At 44.8% G+C, this 23149-nt stretch overlaps 1 protein-coding gene and 1 pseudogene across 2 annotated transcripts in view; both read right to left on the bottom strand.

The window, feature by feature from the left end:
• The window catches only part of MRPS30 (mitochondrial ribosomal protein S30), a 76279-nt gene that overhangs the window by 21954 nt on the left and 31176 nt on the right, over positions 1 to 23149 (bottom strand). For both annotated transcript variants that reach the window (XM_078675047.1, XM_078675045.1), the window contains exon 3: positions 17996 to 18101. In XM_078675047.1, the coding sequence (XP_078531173.1) occupies positions 17996 to 18101 (106 nt within the window). The remainder of the gene's footprint in view (positions 1 to 17995; positions 18102 to 23149) is intronic.
• On the bottom strand, positions 15250 to 15924 carry LOC144819096 (calumenin pseudogene; annotated as a pseudogene).

The raw sequence follows: 23149 nt of genomic DNA, 5'->3' as shown, positions 1-23149 counted from the left end.
TTCTAATGTTTTACTAGGTCATCGATTCACTAGAAAGTATTTCACTTTCATCCAAGTGTATCTCAGTGCTAATGTTTTCAGAAGAAGGATGAGTGCATTTTAGGAACTCTACAAAATAACTTAAGTGCGTTTATTTAGCTTGTTTTACTTTTCAACATTATGCACTTCTAAACCTCCTTAATACAGCGAGTTATTTTGCTGATTCCTTGTTCAAAAGGGGGTCAAAATGGACTCACGCTTGTCGCTTGTGCAAGTTCTCATCTCTCAGAGCAGCAGGAGTCAATACACAGCCGAGAACAGCCAGGGAGTATCCGCAAACAACCAAACCCACTCTGCCTTCACCTACCTAGATTATGCAAGTCCACTCTCCGAAACGCACGTCAGGCACTTTTAATCCGGCACTAATCACAAAATGACCCAGTCCTAAAGGCAAATAATTAATATAGAACTGTAAACAGTTATAGATTGTCAAATGATCGTTCTAATCATACCTCTAATTATAGAGATTATTACTCTGTTTCAGTCTATTGCCATAAATAAAAGGTAGCCCGTCTCTGATAAACAAGTAACCAGACAACACAGTACAAACATCCACTAGAAGGACAACATTTGAAAAAAGTGTGAATAGATAGATGACACCTCACGGGCGCACCACCAATGGGACCCCTGGTTGGTACTCACCAGGATGGCCCTGTTCTCATCATCGGTGTCAAATAGCTTAATGTAAACGTGTCCAAAAACCCAAAGGAAAAAGGAAGACAGTGAATGGTGCAGTGTACGCAAAACTTATATGTGACAAGGACTAACAACGTTCAACATATAACACACAAAATACTGCGCAACAAGATACAACAACCTTTTTACTCATATTTTCTTGTTGCTTGCAGTAAACATGTAATATTAAAAGGAGGGGTACGAATACTACCTATCGATTCGTACTCAGCTCACAGCCGACATGTTTCATTGCCTTAGGTATTTTATCAGGCAATTTCTTCAGGGCAAACGAAAATTAGGGTGCCACTGCCAGCGATACTGTGCTTTAAATGCTGGGAGGCACCTTTAGCTTTCATACCGTTACCAATATGGCTATATAAAATCCTGGACCCACTTCCAAACGGTAAGTATGGTCTTGCCTCCCTTCTATTTTCATCAGTGGAGGGACTTCATTCGGCGTCTTCTCAGCACCGGAGACTCCGGTGCTGAGAAGACGCCGAATGAAGGCAATGAAACATGTCGGCTGTGAGCTGAGTACGAATCGATAGGTAGTATTCGTACCCCTCCTTTTAATATTACATGTTTACTGCAAGCAACAAGAAAATATGAGTAAAAAGGTTGTTGTATCTTGTTGCGCAGTATTTTGTGTGTTATATGTTGAACGTTGTTAGTCCTTGTCACATATAAGTTTTGCGTACACTGCACCATTCACTGTCTTCCTTTTTCCTTTGGGTTTTTGGACACGTTTACGTTAAGCTATTTGACACCGATGATGAGAACAGGGCCATCCTGGTGAGTACCAACCAGGGGTCCCATTGGTGGTGCGCCCGTGAGGTGTCATCTAGCTATTCACACTTTTTTCAAATGTTGTCCTTCTAGTGGATGTTTGTACTGTGTTGTCTGGTTACTTGTTTATCAGAGACGGGCTACCTTTTATTTATGGCAATAGACTGAAACAGAGTAATAATCTCTATAATTAGAGGTATGATTAGAACGATCATTTGACAATCTATAACTGTTTACAGTTCTATATTAATTATTTGCCTTTAGGACTGGGTCATTTTGTGATTAGTGCTTGACTGAGTGGAGGGCGACCTAGTCCTTTATGTCCCTCTTGACTCCTATTATCTGGATATACTTTTAATCCGGCACCGGAGCTAGGGGCAGTCACTGGCAGCAGTGAATATTAAACAGCCTACTGGCTGACCTTCTGCCAGCCCGGGTGTGCAATGCTTGTGGCCTCCCAGTGTTGGCACGGTAAAGAGTTACATTTTGAAGCAGCCCTCTACTCTCGAGGCTGCTTGTCAGCTTTTTATTATTATTATTATTAAATTCTATTTCTATAGCGCATGACTACCCGGAGGCCTCGCAGCGCTGTTACAGCTGCCTCTTACCAGAAGGGTGACGAGTTGGGAAGGAAAGGAGTTGCAGCCTTTGGAAGAGGGTCTCACTGAGGCCAGGACACATGCTTGCTTCCAGCAAGGAGAGGATTTCACGAGCTGCCAGCTCGTGGAGAAGAGCCGCACACTGTTTGTGTGTATAAGTCTAGTGCAATACAAAGCCAACTGAACAACAGCAAGACTGAAGAGGTAAGTGGTTTTGACTTGTAATTTTTAGGTTCACAGCTCTTTGTACCCCCTTACCCCTCTTTTCCTCCCTCTATCTCGTTCAGTCGCCTTTGTTTCTTTTTCGCTTTGTCCTTGTCAAGTCACTCTTCACCTTTTCCCGCTATTTGCTCCATCTCTCGTTCTGTAGTAGTATCAGCAGTGCTGATACTAAGGAGAAAGACAGAGAGAGCATATCGCGCAACAGGCAATACATTTGGAACTTTGGGAGCCTTTGGCCGCATAAGTATTCTAAATTCTGCCTGGCTGAGAATCCTTCTTAAAGTAAATTATCCGGGATGTACGTTGTGTCTACAAGGCAAGTCACTTAATTAAATTACGCAACTGGCTTTCAAGACATAGAAGGTACGTATTTCTGAAAAATATTTATTTATCCCGGAGATACGTTTTAAGTCTAGAAAGCAACTTTCTAATTTACTGAGGCAACTTCCTTTCTAGACACAAAACGTATGCTCTGGATAAAAGACCAATTTTTAATAACATGGTCTTGGTTGCTTCTCAATCTGACAGAATTTAAAATGCTGCCTACTAGCATCACCACTGCTCTGTGCACCGTACTGAGACAATGACCATGTAGTCAAACAGCCTTTTTATACATTGCCAGGCAGTGTGAAAAACGTGCATGCAGCCTAAACGGCAGAGCTATCAATCCTGACCTGCTACAAACACTGGCAAACCACTCATTTAAAAGTAGATCTTGCATATGGACGAGCCAACAAATTAAGCGCAGCCATGGGTCTGGCTCGGCTCTTAGAGCCCTGCATGAATTGAACCCTTCCATTTTTGCTGTTTATATCCAAAAACAGACATTCTGTGAAATATTATAATGTCTCTTCATAATACAAAAAAATGATTTCTTTAGCACGTGGCAGGGTTGACATTAATACGTCACATTATAGCACTGCCCTGGGAAGTCCTTTTCAAAAGTGATCAGTTTTACTCATGGCCCACTAGTGAATTAAGAATGAAGAAAAAAATTCATATAAATCCTGTGCGTGGCCCAGATTATCATAGAGGAACATTCTAGCCTATTCAATCAAACATGTTGGAAAGTGATTTCATACTTAATGTAGAAAATGAATATTTTGGTCAAATAAAATATTCTCCTAAGATCACATTATTAAAGTGGGGAAGCTGCTGTCGTAGTTTGTTGGATCTTCCCACACATCTCTTAAACCTAGATCAGTCAGAACACCCCTGATGTGTACTAACCACTTAATTCCATGAGAAAAAACACATCTAATTATATCTAATAGACCCCTTCTATACGTCTCTAGTTCTGGGGTAGTCCAAAGCCGTCTCCAATATAAAATTGGTCGCAAAGAAGCAATGAGGGCTATTGGGGACAAGCCCAGGTCATAGAGAAGGGGATTCAGGGGGGTACTCTGTGGTAGTTTTATCAAATTCCTAAGAAATACATTTTCCAAACTTGTCATCCCCCGTAGGTTCTCGGGTCTCCAAAGTTCTACCCCGTATAAAGTGGAAGTAACCACTTTTCCATTGTAAACCGCTAATACGGGAGCTATTGGTTTAGTAAGGGACCTGGAATGCTCCAGACTCAGAGCACCAGAGAGTTGCCGATGTTTCAGAGTAGCCAGCTCAATCTGTTGTTTACATTTCGAGTCGTGCTGGATACAAACGCCCAGATAGGTAAAATCATAGTACCCTTAAAGGTTTTTGGGGCATTAAAAGTCATAAATTTGGATTTTGCTACATTAACTTCCAAACCCCGGGCGGAGCAGAAATCATCAAAAAGCACCAAGGCTTTCTGCAACCCGCTCGGAGTTTTTGCTACTAAGAGACAATCGTCAGCAAACATTAAAATAGGAACTTTTCCTCCAGCAAGGATAGGGGCATCAATGTTGGAATCAATTAGCATTTTGGCCACATCATTAATGTATAACGAAAATAACGTTGGCACCAGGACACAGCCCTGACGGACTCCAGATTCCACTGGGAACTGGGGCGTAACACTGCCGAGACTCTTTCATTCAAAAAGTTACGGGTTGCAATTATAAGGCACAATGAGTGCTATAGCCAGCAACCGTGGGTACTATACTAAGCAAATATATACTATAAAATATGGCAAAAGAGCTGCTTACACTTGGAAAGAAATGTTTTGCACTTCCACACCACATTGTGGGTTCTTACAACAGAAACGTGATCTTATTATATAATATCTACTGTAATATTTATGCTTTGTACAGTTGTTGTTTCCTCGCAGTATTAGGTCTGTGACCAAATGTGTCTCTCTCTTTTACAGGCACATTGTCATTTACAACACCAATAGCTCTAACTCTCGCAAACTAGCAAATGCGAGATCTATTGCATTGCAAATGCGTTCTTAACTTCGTAAACTATTGTGGGTCTGTGATGGTGGTACTGCCTGGACATGGTGCCCCAGACAGTTGGAAGAAGGGGGAAAATCTAGTGCAACATGGCTGACTCCTGTGGCATGATGCATAATTAAGATTCCACGGCCTGCCACCTAACAGGCAGCACAGGCTGCAGTCCAAACCCAGAAAGTAAAGGTGGGTGCAGTAACAATATGTCTCAGGTTCACGCCATCCCCCCATATGCCATGGGAGGGGCAACATCAAGTATAGCACACGTCATACACAAAGGTAGCCGAGCAACATTGATTCGTTTTAGGTGCTGGAGAAGTGTCTGTCAATCATTTGAAAACTACTTGTCATCTTGTTACAATCTGCTCCCTCCATCGGATTCCTTGTATGCCATTTCCTAACCCCCCCCAACCAGATTCCTTGTATTCTAGCCAGTTTAGGACCTTTGCTGTGTAGCCTCCTATTTCTGTGTGTGTGGGTTAAAGCCCGTCTTCACATCCACTGCAACACTGCTTTTATCGTTATATATTTTGTTTTTCAGAAAAATACAAAATAGCATGACCGAATCAACGTAGCTTTCAAATGCAGGGTGCAGTCTGCCATAGTGGGGGTATTGGCTCTTCTATCCCTGTGACCCCTTTGACTGCTTAACACAGTTCCTGTGGCAGTAGTACTTTGAATACACTGCTGTAGGCAGAAGTAAATTGATACACATTTTCATCCCTCTCTTTCCTACATGCGCATGTAGTCATGGACCCAATCATTCAGTCACCTGTTCGCTGGTAACCCACTTACCTATCCACTAAGTGAGCCACACAACATTGCAATCCACCACCTACCCGCCCACTGATTAACTCACTCAAAAATGCAAATGACTAATCCATCCATACTTTGTCACCCTCTCACTTTCCAATATCAAACTACCACCAATTAAGAACGCACATTCATGCAGTATTTAAGCCATGCAACGCACATCATTTGTCCTATACAACCACTTATGCATCTACATGCACACACCCTCACTAGCCTACTCATCCACATCACTGGATGGAAGAGGGACTGATTGTCAGTCATTCATATCACCATCAACCAACCACCCAATCTATTTATCAATCCACTTACTCCTTCACACAAACACACACTAACACCTCCCAAAGAAGATCCAAGGCAAGACAATCTGGACCAAGACAGATACTCTGGTACTAATACGATCATCAAAAGATAAAGGTCCGGTTTTCCTATTCAAATACAAGCTTGAAACAATGGTCATACCCTTCACAGACCAGATTCCAATCTACAGAGACTGCAGATTGTTGCTGTGCATAGGTTTCGTAACCCTCCATAAAGAACCTTTCAAATTTCAGTATAAGCTGTAATGCTACATCTCAAAAAACGCCCTTGTTCCAACGAGCTATATCCTTCATCTCTACTATCCTCCTACTTGCCTCAATTGCCACTCCTTGCTCTAGGCCTCTGGAGTCAGGAAATCATATTGCCAAATGATCCAATTAATCCTCCGGCATGCGTGCTAATTAAAAAAAAAAAAAAACCTTTTTTAAGTGACAGTTCTATTCTTCCAGAAGTAGTCATGATTGTCTAAGGCAAGGTAAGTGGAAAGGAGTCATAGGATGCAGGTGGGCGAGCATCTTTATCGCCTTTGATGAGGTCATTAGACGCCACCAGGTTAATAAACTAGAAAAAGTCACACTTGGAGGTTGCTGTGGAGGGACATCAACTACTGGTAGGAAGACTGGGGCTAAGGGCCCAGAAATGACCTATACACAGGCAAGCGGTTCACGCATAGACCAGCAGTAAACTGAGTGACACAAAGAGATAGTATACAGGCTAGAGATCATACTAGAACGTGAAAATGCAAATTAATAAAACCATGCCCATCTTAGGGGTAGATGATCCCACCTGTGAAAATACTTGCTACTGATCAAGTATTTTTGCAGTGAGGGCTTCTCCCATGATTATAAAAAATGCTTTATGTGCAGGATAAAATTTAAAGAAAAGATGTCCAAATAACAAATGTTCAGTGGATCAAACTTATACAGACTACAAAAGGATGCAACATTGTCACTATTCAAAACGTTTACTTTTCAACTCAATTCTAACATGGGCACTGTAAAACCACACAGAGCCTACTGCTGATGGACAGTGCTCTGAAGGCAAGCACCTTGGAAAAGGTCGGTTCAACAAAACTACGAGCTTACACGCATTTGCAGTGAGTGGGAGTGCATTCTGGTATTATTCTGATGAGCATGTTGTCCTCAGCTCCACCCAGGTCCGACATGAAAGCTGTCTGACCAGTAATGAAAACTTGATGACTGCTGAACAGCAAAATGCTCATATACAAGACAGTGCTAGTGTTAATGCACATGTGAGGTGACTATCTGCATAATAAGTATCACTGCATGGTGGGACAGTAGTGTTCCCTACATGGTAAGTCAGTGTGTACTCCAACCCCGGGTAACTCAACTGCATGGGAAACTTTGCACTGAGTTCTAGGCATGTCCGTAGTGATTCCTGAATGTAAGAGAGTGCCTCTTTTGACATGGTTAGACACCCACCTGGAAAATGATGTGGTTTCGATTGTAGTGCACAGAGTCCCTGCCAACTAGGCCCCTGTGCCTGTGCTTCTTCCCTAGAACTGTACCACAATTGGCCCTTCAGACCCCCTATAAGACCCTAGTAAACGGTACCTTGGTACCCAAGTAACTGAGACTGAAGAGGGTCTCCTAGGGACCCCTCACCTAGGTCACACAGACTGCCGTTGCAGCATGCATGTCCAAGTGCAGTCAAAGTCGACATGGCACACTGCCTGTGTGTGTTGCCAACCAGCACTGCCCAAGGCATAGGTAAGTCACCCCTCTAGTAGGCCTTACAAGCTCTAAGGCAGGGTGCACTATTTCTCAGGTGGGGGCATATCTCCATGAGCAGATATGCCCCAACAATATTTAGGTATATTCCCCAATATTGTTAAGTGCCAGTGAAGCCGTAGAGAATACATGGGCTGGACACTGGACAACTCGATTTCCATAGCACCATGATGACACTCTGAACACAAGGGGTTTTAGGGCGGGATCAGAAGCAGGGAAATATACATTTCATAATAAAAACATGGGCATAGGTCCAGGATTGATTTCTTTTTAGTATCAGCGTCGATTAGCGAACAAATTAGAAATGTGGTGTATATCCCAGAGCATCTGTCTGACCATTCGGCAGTCTCTTTACAGATTGAGTTAAGGAGCAAACGAGATGAAAGACGTTGGACTTTGAATCGATCCTTACTCTCAGATACTCCAATATTAGAAAAATTGAAACATATTACTAATGAATTTTTTCTTTTTAACCTAAACACTGCCCCTTTAGATAAAGTATGGGATGCGTATAAAGCATATCTTAGAGGGACATTAGCTGGCATCAGTGCATATCAAAAGAAAAAGGACAAGGCAGAATTCCAGGCACTAGAAGAGGCAATTAAGCAGACAGAGAAATTCAGAATGATTTCAAAACCCAATTACTGAAACATAGTTAACAAAAGCAAAGAACAATTTAGCCGACTACTTGGAGATTAAAGTAAGACAAAGATGGGAAGCAAGTAAACTTGCAAACTAGGAGTATAGGGAAGGTTGCGGTAAACTGCTAGCGTGGAAAATAAGCGATACAAAAGGGGATGATGGACGGAGCATTTGAACAAACCAAACACTCATCCCTAGTCAACTGATCTGGGTTTAATCCATCACCATTCTTTAGTTCACTCAGCCACCCCAGTTCAGATATGGCTATATGCAAATCAGTCTGACCCTGTGCCTCATGGGAACAGTCCAGCCCGAACTGCCAAGCCATGTCTTCCCTGGACCGGAAACAAGCATCCTGGGACCGGATTCGGATTCATAATCCTCTTCAGCCAGGCTATCTTGAATCCAGTGGCCAAGTGAACAAGGGACTCACGTCTGAGCATACCCTGCCACACTCAGGGCGAACAAAGCGATACAAAAGGGTATGATGGACGGAGCATTTGAACAAATCAAACACTCACCCCCAGTCAACTGATCTGGGTTTAATCCATCACCATTCTTTAGTCCACTCAGCCACCCCAGTTCAGACATGGCTATATGCAAATCAGTCTGACCCTGTGCCTCATGGGAACAGTCCAGCCCGAACTGCCAAGCCAGGTCCAGGGAAAGCATGGCTTGGCAGTTCGGGCTGGACTGTTCCCATGAGGCACAGGGTCAGACTGATTTGCATATAGCCATGTCTGAACTGGGGTGGCTGAGTGGGCTAAAGAACGGTGATGGATTAAACCCAGATCTTTTGACTGGGTGTGAGTGTTTGATTGGTTTAGATGCTCTGTCCATCACCACCCCCTTTTGTACCGCTTTGTTCGCCATAAGTGTGGCAGGGTATGCTCAGACAGGAGTCCCTTGCTCACTTTGTCACTGGATTCAAGCAAGCCGGGCTGAAGACGGCTGTAATGCCAGAAATCGGTCCTCGGAAGCTTGTTTCCGGTCCAGGGAAGGCATGGCTTGGCAGTTCGGGCTGGACTGTTCCCAGGAGGCACAGGGTCACTGATTTGCATATAGCCATGTCTGAACTGGGGTGGCAGAGTGGGCTAAAGAACGGTGATGGATTAAACCCAGATCTTTTGACTGGGTGCGAGTGTTTGATTGGTTCAGATGCTCCGTCCATCACCACCCCCTTTTGTACAGCGTGGAAAATAAGGGCAGACAAAGCTAGGAATATAATAAGTGAAGTAAAATGTCAAGAAACTGGAACAAGAATCACTGAAGATGGGGGTATAAAACAGGCATTTGTATAAAAATGTCAGGACCTTTACAAAGAGGATTTAAATCCAGGTATGGGCCAAATTGCAGCTTTCTTACAAGATATAAACTTTCCGCATCTTAGTGATGAACTTGGAGAGGAATTATCGGTCCCTTTCACAATTGACAAAATCTATAAGGTTATTAAAAGCTTAAAGAAAGGTTAAGCTGCTGGCCCTGATGCCCCCCCCCCCAACGAAATCTATTCTCTTATGAAAGAGGAACTCGCCCCATTCTGATTGATTTGTTTAATATTGTAAAACAAGATCTCCCTGCATCCTGGGATCTGGCCACAATAATTATATTACTAAAGCCCAACAAAGATCCAAAACTCTGCGAGTCATATAGACCGATCTCCCTGCTCAACTCAATTATAAAATATACACACAAGTAATTACAATGAGGTTAGAGAGGGCGGTCGGTCTATTGATTCATAATGATCAGAAGAGTTTTATTAAGGGCAGGCATTTGCACGATTTAACACATGAATTAATAGGCACAATTGATATGGCCACTGTAAATGCCATGCCCCTAACGGTAATGACCTGCGACGCAGGTAAAGCGTTTGACAGGGTCAACTGGCCTTTTCTCCAAGAAGTAATTCAATGCTTTAATTCAGGCCGTCATTTTTTACTAGCAATTAAATCATTATATAAAAATCCTGTTGCCCGAGTCCCGGTAAATGGCACCCTTTCATCCCAGATTACAATAGGCAGGGGTGCCCCCTTTCACCATTACTTTTCAACGTATATAGAGCAGCTTGCCATTAAACTAAGGGAGTGCAAGGATATTATTCCATTTTCGTGTAGTGGATAGGTGAAGAAAATAAGCCTATATGCGGATGACCTAATGATTTTTACGGGACACCTTCAAGACTCAATAGTAGCCATTTGAGACACTTGAAAACGTTTTGGGGAGGTATCGGGATATGCAGTTAACCCAGTCAAAACAGAGGTTTTGCAGCGTGAATCTTTCTGGATTCACTATGCTGTGCATTATTCCGCGGTCTTGTGGTTGGGTCCGGATTCGTAGTCTTTTCTTTTTTTTTTTTTTGTAGCCCAGGTGGGCGTCGGCGTCACACCCCTTGGGTGTATTTCCGGTGACGTCGGCATGCTTCCTGCGGAAGCTCCCACTCCTGGGCGCCATCTTCAGATTCTTTTTTTCCGCGGTCGGGTCTGGATCGTTCCCGGTTGGGCTCCAGATATTTTTGGAGAAAGAAGAAAGAAAAGACAGAAAACGCAAGGAGAAGTCATCTGAAGACTCCAGGGAACTTCATCGACGAACAATCAGCAAGGAAAAGGCGTTTTTCATCGAGATCCTCGACGACCGTCGACGAACACGCGACCAGGGAGGCCCTGGACGCTCGATGATGGACAACACGCCGTTCAAGTTCTGCCGTAACTGCCACCACAAGTACGCGCAGAAGGACAAGCACCTTTGCCTACCGGTGAATCACGAAAGCGGGGACTGCAACGCCTGCTCCGCCTTCGCCCCGAAGACCCTTTGTGTGAGAGAGGCAGAGGGTAGCACAAGACGCCCTGCAGGGGAAGGGCCCGACGCCATCCCTCTACGAGCTGGGCATGTCCTCCGAGGAAGAAGACAACGCTGCCGCCGAAGACGACAGCTACACGGTCGTAGAGACCGATTACACGAAGACTTCTGATAAGGTAGGAGACTCTTCGGCCCCAAAGAACCCGAGAGACTCTGAGTCTCGAAAAATCGAGGGCAAGACCCCGAAAGCGCCGACGCCAAAAAAGGCGGCGTCCGCAACTACTCACAGGCCCAGCGGATCCTCCGAGAAGGAGTCCCCGGCGCAGAGAGCTGCTGATCAGCAGAAAACACCGAAAATCGTCCACGAAAAGGATCGATCGACGCCGAGGGAGAAAGACCCTAAACTAACGAGGACGGCCAGAGACCCAAAATCCGGTTCGACGTCGACAACTTCGACACCGAAAGGCACGGCACCGAGCCAACCGCCGAAAAGAACGGCCGATCCATCCGACGCGGAACACGCGGCCGAGATGGAGAAGAAGAGAAGGCGCCTCGAGGCCGAAATGGAGAACATCATGCAGCGCAAGAAAGATTTCGACGCTAAGATGAAAGCCTTCACGATCCCTCACAAGACCAAGCCACCGGTGGTGGAGGTGGTCGAGGAGGAAGAGGAGGTGGTCGAGGAGGAAGAAGAGATCGCCGAGGAACAAGACCAGGACGTCGAGGTGGTCGACGACCAGGAAGAGTACGACAATCCCTACGATAGTTACAACTATGGGGAGGAAGAGGACAGCAGGACGGACGCAGAGTAGGCACCCTCTGACCTACAGGAGGTAGATTACATAGATGTCGACACCGAGAGCCCGGAGGAGGTGGTCGACACATACCCCTCAAGGCCCTCGCCGCCGGACACAGAGCCAAAGGGCCAAAGAGCTCTTCAGCATCGTAAAAGAACTCTCCAACCCCAGCGCCAATGCCATCCTGCCCTAACAAGAACTGTGCGACTCACTAGCCATCTTCTTCCACCGCAAGATCGCTGACATCCATGACAGCTTCAACACCACAACCGCCCTGACTACACCAGACTCCTGCTCCCCTGTGAATACCACCAGCGCCATCCGCCTGACCTCCTGGTCCAACGTCAATGACGATGAGACACACAAGGTCATGAACTCCATCCACTCAGGATCTCCGTCAGACCCGTGCCCACAGTATGTATTCAACAAAGCAGACGCAGCCATCGCACCCCAACTACGGAAGGTCATCAACATCTCCTTCAAAACAGCGACATTCCCGGAAAGCTAGAAGCACGCCGAAATCAACGCCCTGCTCAAGAAGGCCAAGGCAGACCTCAAGAACTTCCGGCCCATCTCCCTGCTCCCGTTCCCGGCAAAGGTCATTGAGAAAATCGTCAACAGGCAATTGGCCCGCCACCTGGAAGACAACAACATCTTGGACCCGTCCCAGTCCGGATTCAGACGAAACCACAGCACCGAGACAGCCCTCATCGCCGCCACAGACGACATCAGGCGCCAACTAGACAACTGCGAAACATCGACCATCATCCTCCTGGACCGGTCGGCCGCCTTCGACGCGGTCTGCCATGGCACTCTAAAAATACGCCTCCTAGAAGCCGGAATCCAAGAGAAGGCCCTTGACTGGACCACGTCCTTCCTCTCCGGCAGAATCCAGACCGTCCGCCTCCCACCCTTCCGATCCGAATCCACCGACATCATCTGCGGCATCCCCCAGGGCTCATCCCTCAGCCCGACGCTGCTCAACATCTACATGGCCCCCCTCGCACAAGTGGCCCGCCAGCACGACATCAACATCATCGCCGACGACACCCAGCTCATCCTCTCCTTCACCAAGGACCCACACACGGCCAAAACCAACCTCCACGAGGGAATGAAAGCAGTCGCCGACTGGATGAGGGGCAACCGTCTGAAGCTGAACTCGGACAAAACGGAGGTACTCATCCTCGGACCCACCCCCTCAGCCTGGGACGACTCCTGGTGGCCGACCACACTGGGAACAGCACCAACACCCACCGACCATGCACGCAACCTAGGATTCATCCTCGACTCCTCCCTCTCCATGGCCAAGCAGGTCAACGCCGTCTCCTCCTCCTGCTACAACACACACCGCATGCTCTGCAGGATCTACAAGTGGATCCTGACTGAAACGAGAAGAATGGTGAAACAGGCCCTCGTCAGCAGCAGACTGGACTACGGCAACGCACTCTACGCAGGAATCCCAGCCAAACATCTACGACGACTACAACGCATCCAAAACGCCTCCGCCCGACTGATAGTCAACATCCACCGCCGCAGCCACATCACCCCCCCACCTAAGAGACCTACACTGGCTCTCCGTCGGCAAGAGGACCACCTTCAAGCTCCTCATCCACACACGCAAAGCACTCCACAAAGCCAGATCAGCCTTCCTTAACAGCAGACTCAGCTTCTACACCCCCACCCGCCATTCTCGCCGTTGCCGCTGTCCCCCGCATCCAACGAACGACCTCTGGCGGCAGATCCTTCTCCTACCTCGCCGCCAAGACCTGGAAAACCCTTCCTACCCACATACGGCAGATCCAAGACCTACTCGCCTTCAGAAGACTCTTCCAGACCTGGCTCTTCGAGCAGTAGCAGCACCCCCCACTCCCCCCCCCCACCCCCCCCCCCCCTGCCGCGCCTTGAGACCCTCACGGGTAAGTAGCGCGCACTACAAGTACATTGATTGATTGAACAACCCCCACTGGAAAAGTATTTGGTGTCAGTTCCAAGCTCTTCTTTACCAAGGCCTGAAACGATCTGCAGACTTCTCCAAGAGCTTTTCTGTTAACCAGGCCTGGGGTCTGCATGGCACACAGTCTCCCAGAGGTGAGGGGCCTGTCCCTGAAGTATGCTTAACTTGCTAGAGAAGCTGTGGCTGGTGAATCATCTAGAAACTGGTCTGCCTCCTCAGAAAAGTAAGGTGTGTGCCTGGCCATGCAGGAGGAGAGACTGTTCAGGAGTAGGAGAGCTGTGTTCCTGGTGTTTGGACCATCCAGATGAAGCAGACTTGTGTACATGAGTGTGCCTGGTGCCGACCCAAGCGGAGAAGCATTGCCTATTTTCTGGTATGTGACCAACTGTATGATGCAACATCATTATTTATTTATTTTAAAAGTTTTATATAGCGCTGGCTAGACCCGGAGGTATCAGAGCGCTTTACATGAGCATCGGATCATAGTTACAGGTTACATCGTTACAAAGGTTACACAGTTCTTAGAGCATGGCAACATAGTTACTTGTAAGGTCGAGATAAACAATAAGCACAAATACATAAGGGGAAAAGAAGGCAAGGTGAGAGACTCAGGGGAGGGGGGTTGGAGTAGGGGAAGTAGACAGATAATGAAGGCGGGAAAGAGGAGGGGAGGGTGAGAGACACAGCATAGGGAGAGTAGGGGAAGGGTGACGGGGACACAAACCGGTAGAAGAGTCAAGGCAACGTCCAAAGTCCAGTAAGCTGTGATCCCAGGGGAAGTGGTATCCCTTCCCTATCTCTATTTACGCAGTGGACTCTCTCAGAGGGTCTCTGAGACTCCAATGCCTACATACTGGATCCTCCAGACAAAATAGTTCGGTCTCAATACATTGAGAGAGGAAGGAAGGAGAGACATAAATAGAGGGAGGATGCGGGAGGAGGCGACAGGAGAGACAAAAGGAAGTTCAACAATGTGGTTCAACAATATACCAGAAGAAGATCAACAAGTAAACATTATATGAAACAATCAGCAATACAATTAGGGGAGGAGAGAAAGGAGAGAGAAAGTAGTGGGGCGGGGCGAGGAGGGAAAGTGAGGATAAGGGAAGAGACAACCATAGAGACGAAAGGAAGTCTGTCTAAAGACCGACTGGGTAGGTGACGACCAAGGAGGGAATCCACGGCCCATCTCCTCTATAGCTAAACCAGGTAGCTCCATCGGGCATCAGACAAAATAGATCAGTCTCAAGTGGCGAGGGAAGAGGTTCACAAAAGAACAGGGTGGGGACAAAGGGCAAGGGCATGTGAGGGCAGAGGACAGAAGCTGGAAAGAGTAGGAGCAGGGAGGGGGGAGGGGGAAGGTAAGGTCAGGAGAGACGCGGGCGCGTTCGCCCGAAGTCCGGCTGGGTAGGTGAAAGTTAAAGGAGGGAGCCCAAAGTCAATCTCCCCCATAGCTCGGCGAGTCAGCAGGCCCTGGTTCGTTCTTGCTCTTCTTTAGTTGGGTCCGCATTTCCCTTTCAGCCATTTTGGTGTCTCTTGTGTGTGACTGAGGGTAGGGTCGTGCTTCCTTATCAACAGTACAACAATGTCCTTCATGTAGTCATACTCCTCAGGGTGCAAGAAGGCTGTGAATTCTTCCTTTGAGGCAATCAGATAGCCATCCCGGTCAGCCATTTTAAACCTTCATTCATCCCGCACCATCATCCGTCATCAGGGTCAGGATCATCGAGTATGTAGCAGTATGTGGCGTTTCTATACTCCTCCCAGGAAACGAGGCCGTCCTCATTGAGGTCGTGCCCCTTCCACTGGCACTCCACGTCCTCGTAAATCCAACGCTTTTGGGCGTATTTTATCCAGTCGCAGCTCCTCCACGCTGACCAACCCAACTGTGTCTTCATCTATTTTACTTACAATCTTTCCGAGCCATTCCTTGCTCTCCTCTGGTGATAACTGGTCGAATGTTTTGGCATCTTCAGCTCCCAAGAAAGCATCATGATCGTAATCAAAGTTCTGGTCGTCATCATGTACCTTATCACTAAGTTGAGGGTCGTGGTGAACCCTCTCCTTCTTGTCCGTTGGCTTGCTCAAAGCACACAATGTGCAGAATGAAAGGCACAGGAGGAAGTGGCGCACATCCATGGCGGAGGTGTCCCTGCAGATCTGTGTTCTTCTCTCACAGCTCATCAAACCCTGCTTCCTCTGATAGAGACACTGCCAGTGTGACTGCACAGGGCACACCGCAGCCAGTGCAACACTAAACTGCCTTCGCAAGGACAGGTAACACACTAGACTGTCGAGAGAGTGAGACCATGTGTCTTGCGTTAGAAATGTATTGATTGAAAGTCATAACAAGACTCAAACTGAACTCTGTAGAAAGAAACAGACTGAACTGGCCTACAGGTCGCCAAACTGAGAAACAGCTCACGAAAAACCAAGTAGTGAATTTGCACATGAATAGATTCTCAGCCAAAGCTTCCCTGCATTGCACTGACACTGCGCTAGGCTGATGTAGCACGGTGTGAACTGCAAACACTGATTCAGGACACTGGCGAGTAGCTTACTTTTAAGCATTAGTTTTTACCTGTAGCATTGTAAGAAAAAAAAACTCAGTTGCTGACTCCATTCGTGAAATTGTTATTTCGTTCTGCTGTGTTATTAAAAGTACTTCTTTTTTTCTAAGACAAGGGCTGGGCAGTACATCAATCATCATATCTGTTGGCTGACGTTTGAATTCAGAGTCTCTGCCCCCATACTACATCCCTTAGAAGCCTTAGACTGCTCAGTTGCCAGAGCCATAGTAAGATGGACCTGAGGACATTGGAGACAAACTACTTCAACCACCATGGCTGTCACCCATTAGCAATTTCCTGCCCAAAGGTCCCCCAAAACAGGAGGTAGGAACTACTGAGCTATGCTTAAACCATTATGCACAGCATTGCAATGGCAGCACAATTTGGTAGAGGGGAAGAAGTGGCGAGTTTGCAATGTAGCTTGTCTCATTCTTTTTCAAAATGTCACTGCCATACAGTCGCCTAGTGGCTGCACCAATATGGGCAAAAATATAACTAGTATTGACTAAGCCAAAAGATCTCACCCAAGGGATCTAGTGGCTTTTCTAATGCTTTCTGGTGATGCTGTACAGCTTTGTTAAAAATCAAAATACTTTTTGCTGATGTTGCACAAATAAGGCACTATGAAGGGAAGCATACATAGCACATAAACGTTGTGGTGCTAAAAGAAGCTCGCCATTTAGTAGGAGCATACGTGCATACCATACATGCACGTGCCTACTGTTAGTCGTAGGCATTATTTTCCTTCACCAATACAAGATGACAGCATCCACTTGGCTAGGCAAATAATAATATACATTTTGCTACTACCTGTGCAGAAGTGCGTTTTAAAAGCGGAGTGGCCCAGCAGCAAATAGTAGCTGCTGGGCCCGCTAAAAAATATACTTACTTTATTTTTAGTAACCATGTGGGATGGTAGCTTTGAAGAAGTGGGTTGGAGAGAAGTAATGGAGAGCAGATGAGGGGAGCGCATCAGGCAGTGGAAGAATCAAGAATAATTTATAAAACATAAAAAAGGAAATAACTAGGAAGCAATAAACTAAATGGGGCGAAGCAACAAAGAGCACTTCTGGAACAAAAAGCAGCCCACAAAGCGCTCGAGAGGCATGGTGAGAGGATTTGGTATGGAAGGAAGTCGCAAAAGAGGGAGAGGTCCTGAACACAAATGCAGTATCGGGGAGTGCCTAAGATAAAGGGAAAAAACGGTTCCCTAAATGAGAGCAGTAGAAGGATACTAGTCTGCTAATCAAACGTGCAGTAAAGAGGTGGGCCATCAACAAGAAGCAAGCTAATGAGTGTGAAATAAAGCCAACCCGTGCTAAGCAGTGGGCGGGCCATGAGCCCACTGTAAACTGTTGGTATGATCCGCAAGAGCCCTTTGCCTGTAGCTAAAAGCTTTATGATAATTATGAACAAGCCATAGCAGAAACAACAGTTATAAGTTGAACTTTAAACTTACCTGCCCAAGGAGCACACATGTATTGACACAAGTGATACAATGACAGTTACTAATTCTTGTGTCTAAATGTATTATGGTGATGAAACAATCAGATTGGACAGAAATACAGAAACGCATTTATAAGTAGTATCCAATTACACAAATGTAATCTCACTGTGTGCAGTTGGTACTAGATAATCACTACAATTTTAATACTCGAAGAACTACTTACCAATAAATACGGTATTTTCATATTGTCTTTTAAATAGCGGAAGTTTATCTGGTCCAACAGTAATGATGGGGATTTCTTCAGTGACCGAATAGTCTAGAGGCACAAACTAAAAGGAAATGCACAGGTTAGCAAAGGACTAGTCAGATTAGTTTTGGTTCAGAAACATCCTTTAAGAAATGCAAAAAGGAAGACATGATCATAATATCCAGGCAAATAACGTGCACAAAATACAGAAATTCTATGTTTTTTGCCACCGTAGACATGTGGACAAACAGGTTGCCTGATTATTAAAGGGGGAACATAATCATATATAATATTTTTTGACTGAAGCCTCTATTAGTGGGTTCTTTTGAGATTTTTCCTATTTTGGTATCTAAGTAAGGTTTAAGGAGCCCTCATAAAATTCTGCTCTGTTAAAGCACACCAAACCATGAGCATTTTTGTGATGCCATGTGGCTAAAGTCGGGTCATAGGACATACTTCCAAGTGGTGGCATGGCCTAACCACCAAAGTGTTCCTAAATTTTATTTTGAACCTCTCTGTAATTAACAACATAAAAAAAGACAACTGCTCAGACTTTAGCAGTCTAAAAAGCCTGGCCCATTCCTCATTCATAACACCTATTGCTGGCTCAGACTGAACCTAGTTATGGGTGAACAAGATTGATCAAACTTCATGCGTTAAATGGTCCCACCCCCCATTGAAATCTGATCAATTTTTTAAACGGTTCATGGGTTCTTCACTATGCAGCAGAATGCATTTATGTTAATTTTTAAGCTGGACGCAAGAAAACTAGCCCCTGAAGTTATTTACCCACCCACCTCCTCTACAGTTCAAGGAGATAATCAGCTTACTATTTATTTAGCATGGCGTCTCAAATACCTTAGCAACCTAGATTTTGGCTACATTTCTGTCACTACATTCAGATTCTTTGAGAGGATAATCAACTTTTCCACCAAATGGTGTTCACATCATTACCACCTAATCCTTCCTTTACTTTCAAGAACTCAACTGAGCAGCTAACAATCCCCAACATTGGAGAACACTCCCTGGAACTATTATGCATTGGTAGAGACGACTGCTGCCCTAAATATAGGCATGTACATTTTAATCACAGTGCTTAGAATTTAGGTTTGCAGTGTTCACCCCACAGTCTTTATTTTGAATGTAATTTATAGCGTAGACAGTGCAGTCTTGCTGTACAATACATATAAACACCGATGGGTAGCTCAAAGGTGGAGTTAAATAAATAAATAACAATGTTTTCCCATTTCTAGCTTTTTTTGACCACTCTGGTTTTTTACCCTCTGGGCAGTCAAGTTTGCTAACTAGCTGCCAACTGTTTCCTCAGCACCAAAAATCAATTTTGCGTTTCAAGTAGTATAATTAACTCTTTGTTAACTTAGCTGTAACACAAAGGTCCAATTGAAGAAAAAAACAGTTTTCTACACTGTTGCCTGTACGCAAGTATAGATCCAATATTGGTATAGCACAAACCTAATTACAAAAGACCACAGAATACTGTACAGGTTCAAAGACCAGCGTACTGTCAACAAGTAATAGAAAAAGTAATGGAATACTGTATTCTTCCTGCGTTGTGATAAAGGCTTCTGTAAAGAAATGTGCCTTTAGATTTTACCTAAATTGGAGCAGCATTCAGGCGGTCCTTTTGGAAGCAAGATTGTTGCTCCGGTTTCCGAATGCATAGATGGAAAAGGTCTGTTGTCTAGTTTTTTCTCATGTACACTTACTTCTTAGTCTTCAGTCTGATGCTGCAACATACAAAAGGAAGGTGGATTTGCTATCAGTGACGTGCACATCAAATAGTGTCCCCTTAATATAAAAAAAAGATTGAGTACTAAGTTCAAAGCATCAAATATTGAGTGCAACTTTGGTGTTTGACGCTCATCTACCTACGGCTTCAAAGACTCTCTGTTATGTGAATAATTTCTTATGTAGTGCGCGTTCACCGACTGGTTTCTTGGCGCTGACTATAGCCTGTACCTGAACCTGGAGTGACTTGCGCATGGGCCTGTGAGAACAGCCAAGTTTTTAACAATTTCCTAAAGCTCAGGAGGCTGTTACAAGATCGGATTTCAAGAGGAAGGGAGTTCCAGAGTTTAGGAGCCAGAGTCGCAAACCTGCAGCCACCCTGCCGTTGTACTTTAAATGAAGGGGTGACCAGAAGTTACAGGCTCGTAGAACGAAGGGTGCGGGAGGGGGTGTACCTAGGTAAGAGACATTTAATGAGTTTGGGGCTGTGTTCGTGAAGGGATTTAAAAATAATGCAGGCCGTCTTAAATACAGTGCGTTGGGAGATAGGAAGCCAATGAAGTTTCCTCAGCAGGGGTTTGGCGGAATGCCATCTTGGTTGTTGATGGATTAATCTAGCCGCCTGGTTCTGGACTAGCTGGAGGCGCTTGCTGAGATAGAGCGGTAAGCCAAGGTAGATAGAGTTGGCATAGTCCAGGTGAGATAAAACCAAGGCTATCACCACCTGAATCAACGCCGAATGAGAGACTCCACCTGGCTCTAATTATTTAAAATAATCAAATGCAGTACGGACCTCTTTGTCCGTGAAAGAGGTTAAATAATCACACGCAGTATATTCATCTTAAAACAACGCTTTTGGGCTGTGATGCAAGCCCGTTATAAACAACCTAGTGGGAAATGGTGGCGGAAACTTTTATGAAGTCGCGTATGGAGGTGTAACAAGTTTCGGGATATAAGCGGTCAGTTTTGAAAGTGCACAGTACTTTTTTACGTTAAGCTTTGATTTAGATGAATACACTGCAGTTTGAATAATCGTCCTATTTCACGGACAAACATGTCCGGATGGCATTTGAACAATTTAAATAATTACAGAGTCGGGTGGGATTGCACCGCATTGGTTCTAAGTAAATAAAACGACATGGGCTTATGGAGGTCCAATAACGTTTCGGAATATACGTGGTGCGCGTTGGATGTTCACAGTTGTTTTTTATGGAAAGCTTTGTTTTAAGATGAATATACTGTGGTATGATTATTTAACCTCTTTCACGGACAAAGAGGTCCGGACTGCATTTAATTATTTTAAATAATTACAGAGTCAGGTGGAATTGCACGGCATTGTTCCAAAATAAATAAAACGAGAGGGGCAATGCATACAATCGCCGAGGAAATTATCACATACTATTGGGGTATTAGTATATTCGGCATAAATTGCGGTCACGCCTGCAATACATATCATGTACAACTGACGTTCCTTCAAGTTAAGTCTATCGACATGGAGTGAGTTCCAATTGCAGTCCTGTGGGGAAATTGGGAATTCCTCAAAATAGTGCATGTTAAGTTCTAATATTAGTTTGATTACAAATTACTTTGATAAGGAAGAGGCCAAAGGGATATAACAAGTCCCGATAGCCAATGGAATGTTTTAAACTGTGCTTGATATCTAATAATGTGGGGCCCGTGTAATAGACATCGTAAAGGGACATCCACTTTACAAAAGATTTGCGTTTTATCTGGTTTTATGTATTCCGTAGTCAAGAAATTAGTTAGTAAGCATATTGGAGATAGATTGTTGATAGTATGGTCACGTATTTGACGAGCTAAGGAGTCAAGTAACTGTGGGTTTTTATGGAATTTTTTTATGACATGGAACTTATCATGGCTCCACAACTATTGAAAACGGAGAGGACCTGATTACATAGTTATCACATGCTTGATTGAGTGCGAGAAATCTACGGTGAATCTTATATAAAAGGTAAGATTCAGGAACGTGTAGTGTCAGTGTTACTTATTTTCAGTGGGCAAAGAGGGCTGTTAGTGACCAGATAGATTGATGCTAAAGTGTATATATATTTTTCCACAGAATTTCAAATTTTGGCAACCTGTGCTTTTATTACTTTAGTGCTCAATTCACTGTGAACAAGGTGAGCAGGTTGAGTAGCGTTTGTTATGGTGTTTTTCACACATGTGCAGGTGTGGTTATTGATGAAGGGATTAATTTCATTGCTATATGTGTGGTCTTTGAGCCAACGTTTTAATTAATTGTTAGGTCTTGGCTTGGTCACCTGGTGGCTGTCCTATCTTCTTTTGTGTGCATCACGATTATAACTGGAAGAAAGGTTGTTGTTGGTGAATTTTTGTATTAAGCATGACATTCACATGATGATATGGTGGTCAGCTTGTATGTTTGTAGCACACTTTTAGATTAGGTGATGTATAAAACATATGTAAAGCTACTAATATGTCCAATGGGAAATGACCAGGATATATAGGTTACAGAATGTTTTGTATGATTTACAGCGTTGAGGAAGCCCGCATAGGGCGAAACGCGCGTTGGCTGTGGAGCATTGCATTTTAAAAGAAATAAAGTCTGAATGGTCTACGCAACGTGACTTTCTTGGATTGAAAAAGAGTGTTCCTGCAAGAATACTGATTGAAGTGTGCTGATTGCACAAAGGATAAAAGTTACTATATGTGATGTGCGCTGGTGTTTTGTTTGGTTCAGTCGGATGGTGGCTTGCTGCAAGTGTGCCAAGAGAAAGTAGATATGGTGAGCTATACCACAAAATAAGCAGGGTGATGAGCATTGCTTTGTAAATCATACAGCTAGTTTCGTAGATGGTATGGGCTAGCAAGAGGACCAATAGAGTTACATCAGGATGGGGGGTGAGGAGATCTTATTTAGTCCAATCATGGATGAGACGTGCAGTGCCATGCAGGAAGCCCTTATGAGGTGCCAGTGTGAAGTTCTGGAGGTCATGGACCAGGGCATGAGAACCATCTGGGGCAAAAACAGAAGCACAAGCTTAAAATCGGCCTTGCAACAGACACACAAGGCATGTGCGTTAAAAGAAACTAAGGGCCCAATTAAGATCTTGGCGGATGAGTTACTCCATCACAAAGGTGATTGATATTCCGTCCAGACGGGATATCGGCTACTGTTGTACCAAGATCTAAATCAGGCCCCAAGTCTGAGTGTTTACAATCGCATATTTACAGGTCATCAGTTGTCAATCAACTTTGCCCATCTGTTTAGTGAGTAAAGTAAAATGACTGCTTAGTTGCAATCCAAAATGTAAATTGTGGGTAGATGTCAGGTCTAAGAAAAGAGACAAGTTAAATTGTGGTACAAATAACTATTTTGTGAACTTGTTAAGACGCTTG

This window comes from Lissotriton helveticus, chromosome 2_1 (assembly GCF_964261635.1).
Source record: "Lissotriton helveticus chromosome 2_1, aLisHel1.1, whole genome shotgun sequence".
In the NCBI taxonomy this organism is placed as follows: domain Eukaryota; kingdom Metazoa; phylum Chordata; class Amphibia; order Caudata; family Salamandridae; genus Lissotriton; species Lissotriton helveticus.
The sequence above is the reverse complement of the archived record's forward strand: the minus strand, read 5'-3'. Positions and strand labels throughout refer to the sequence as shown.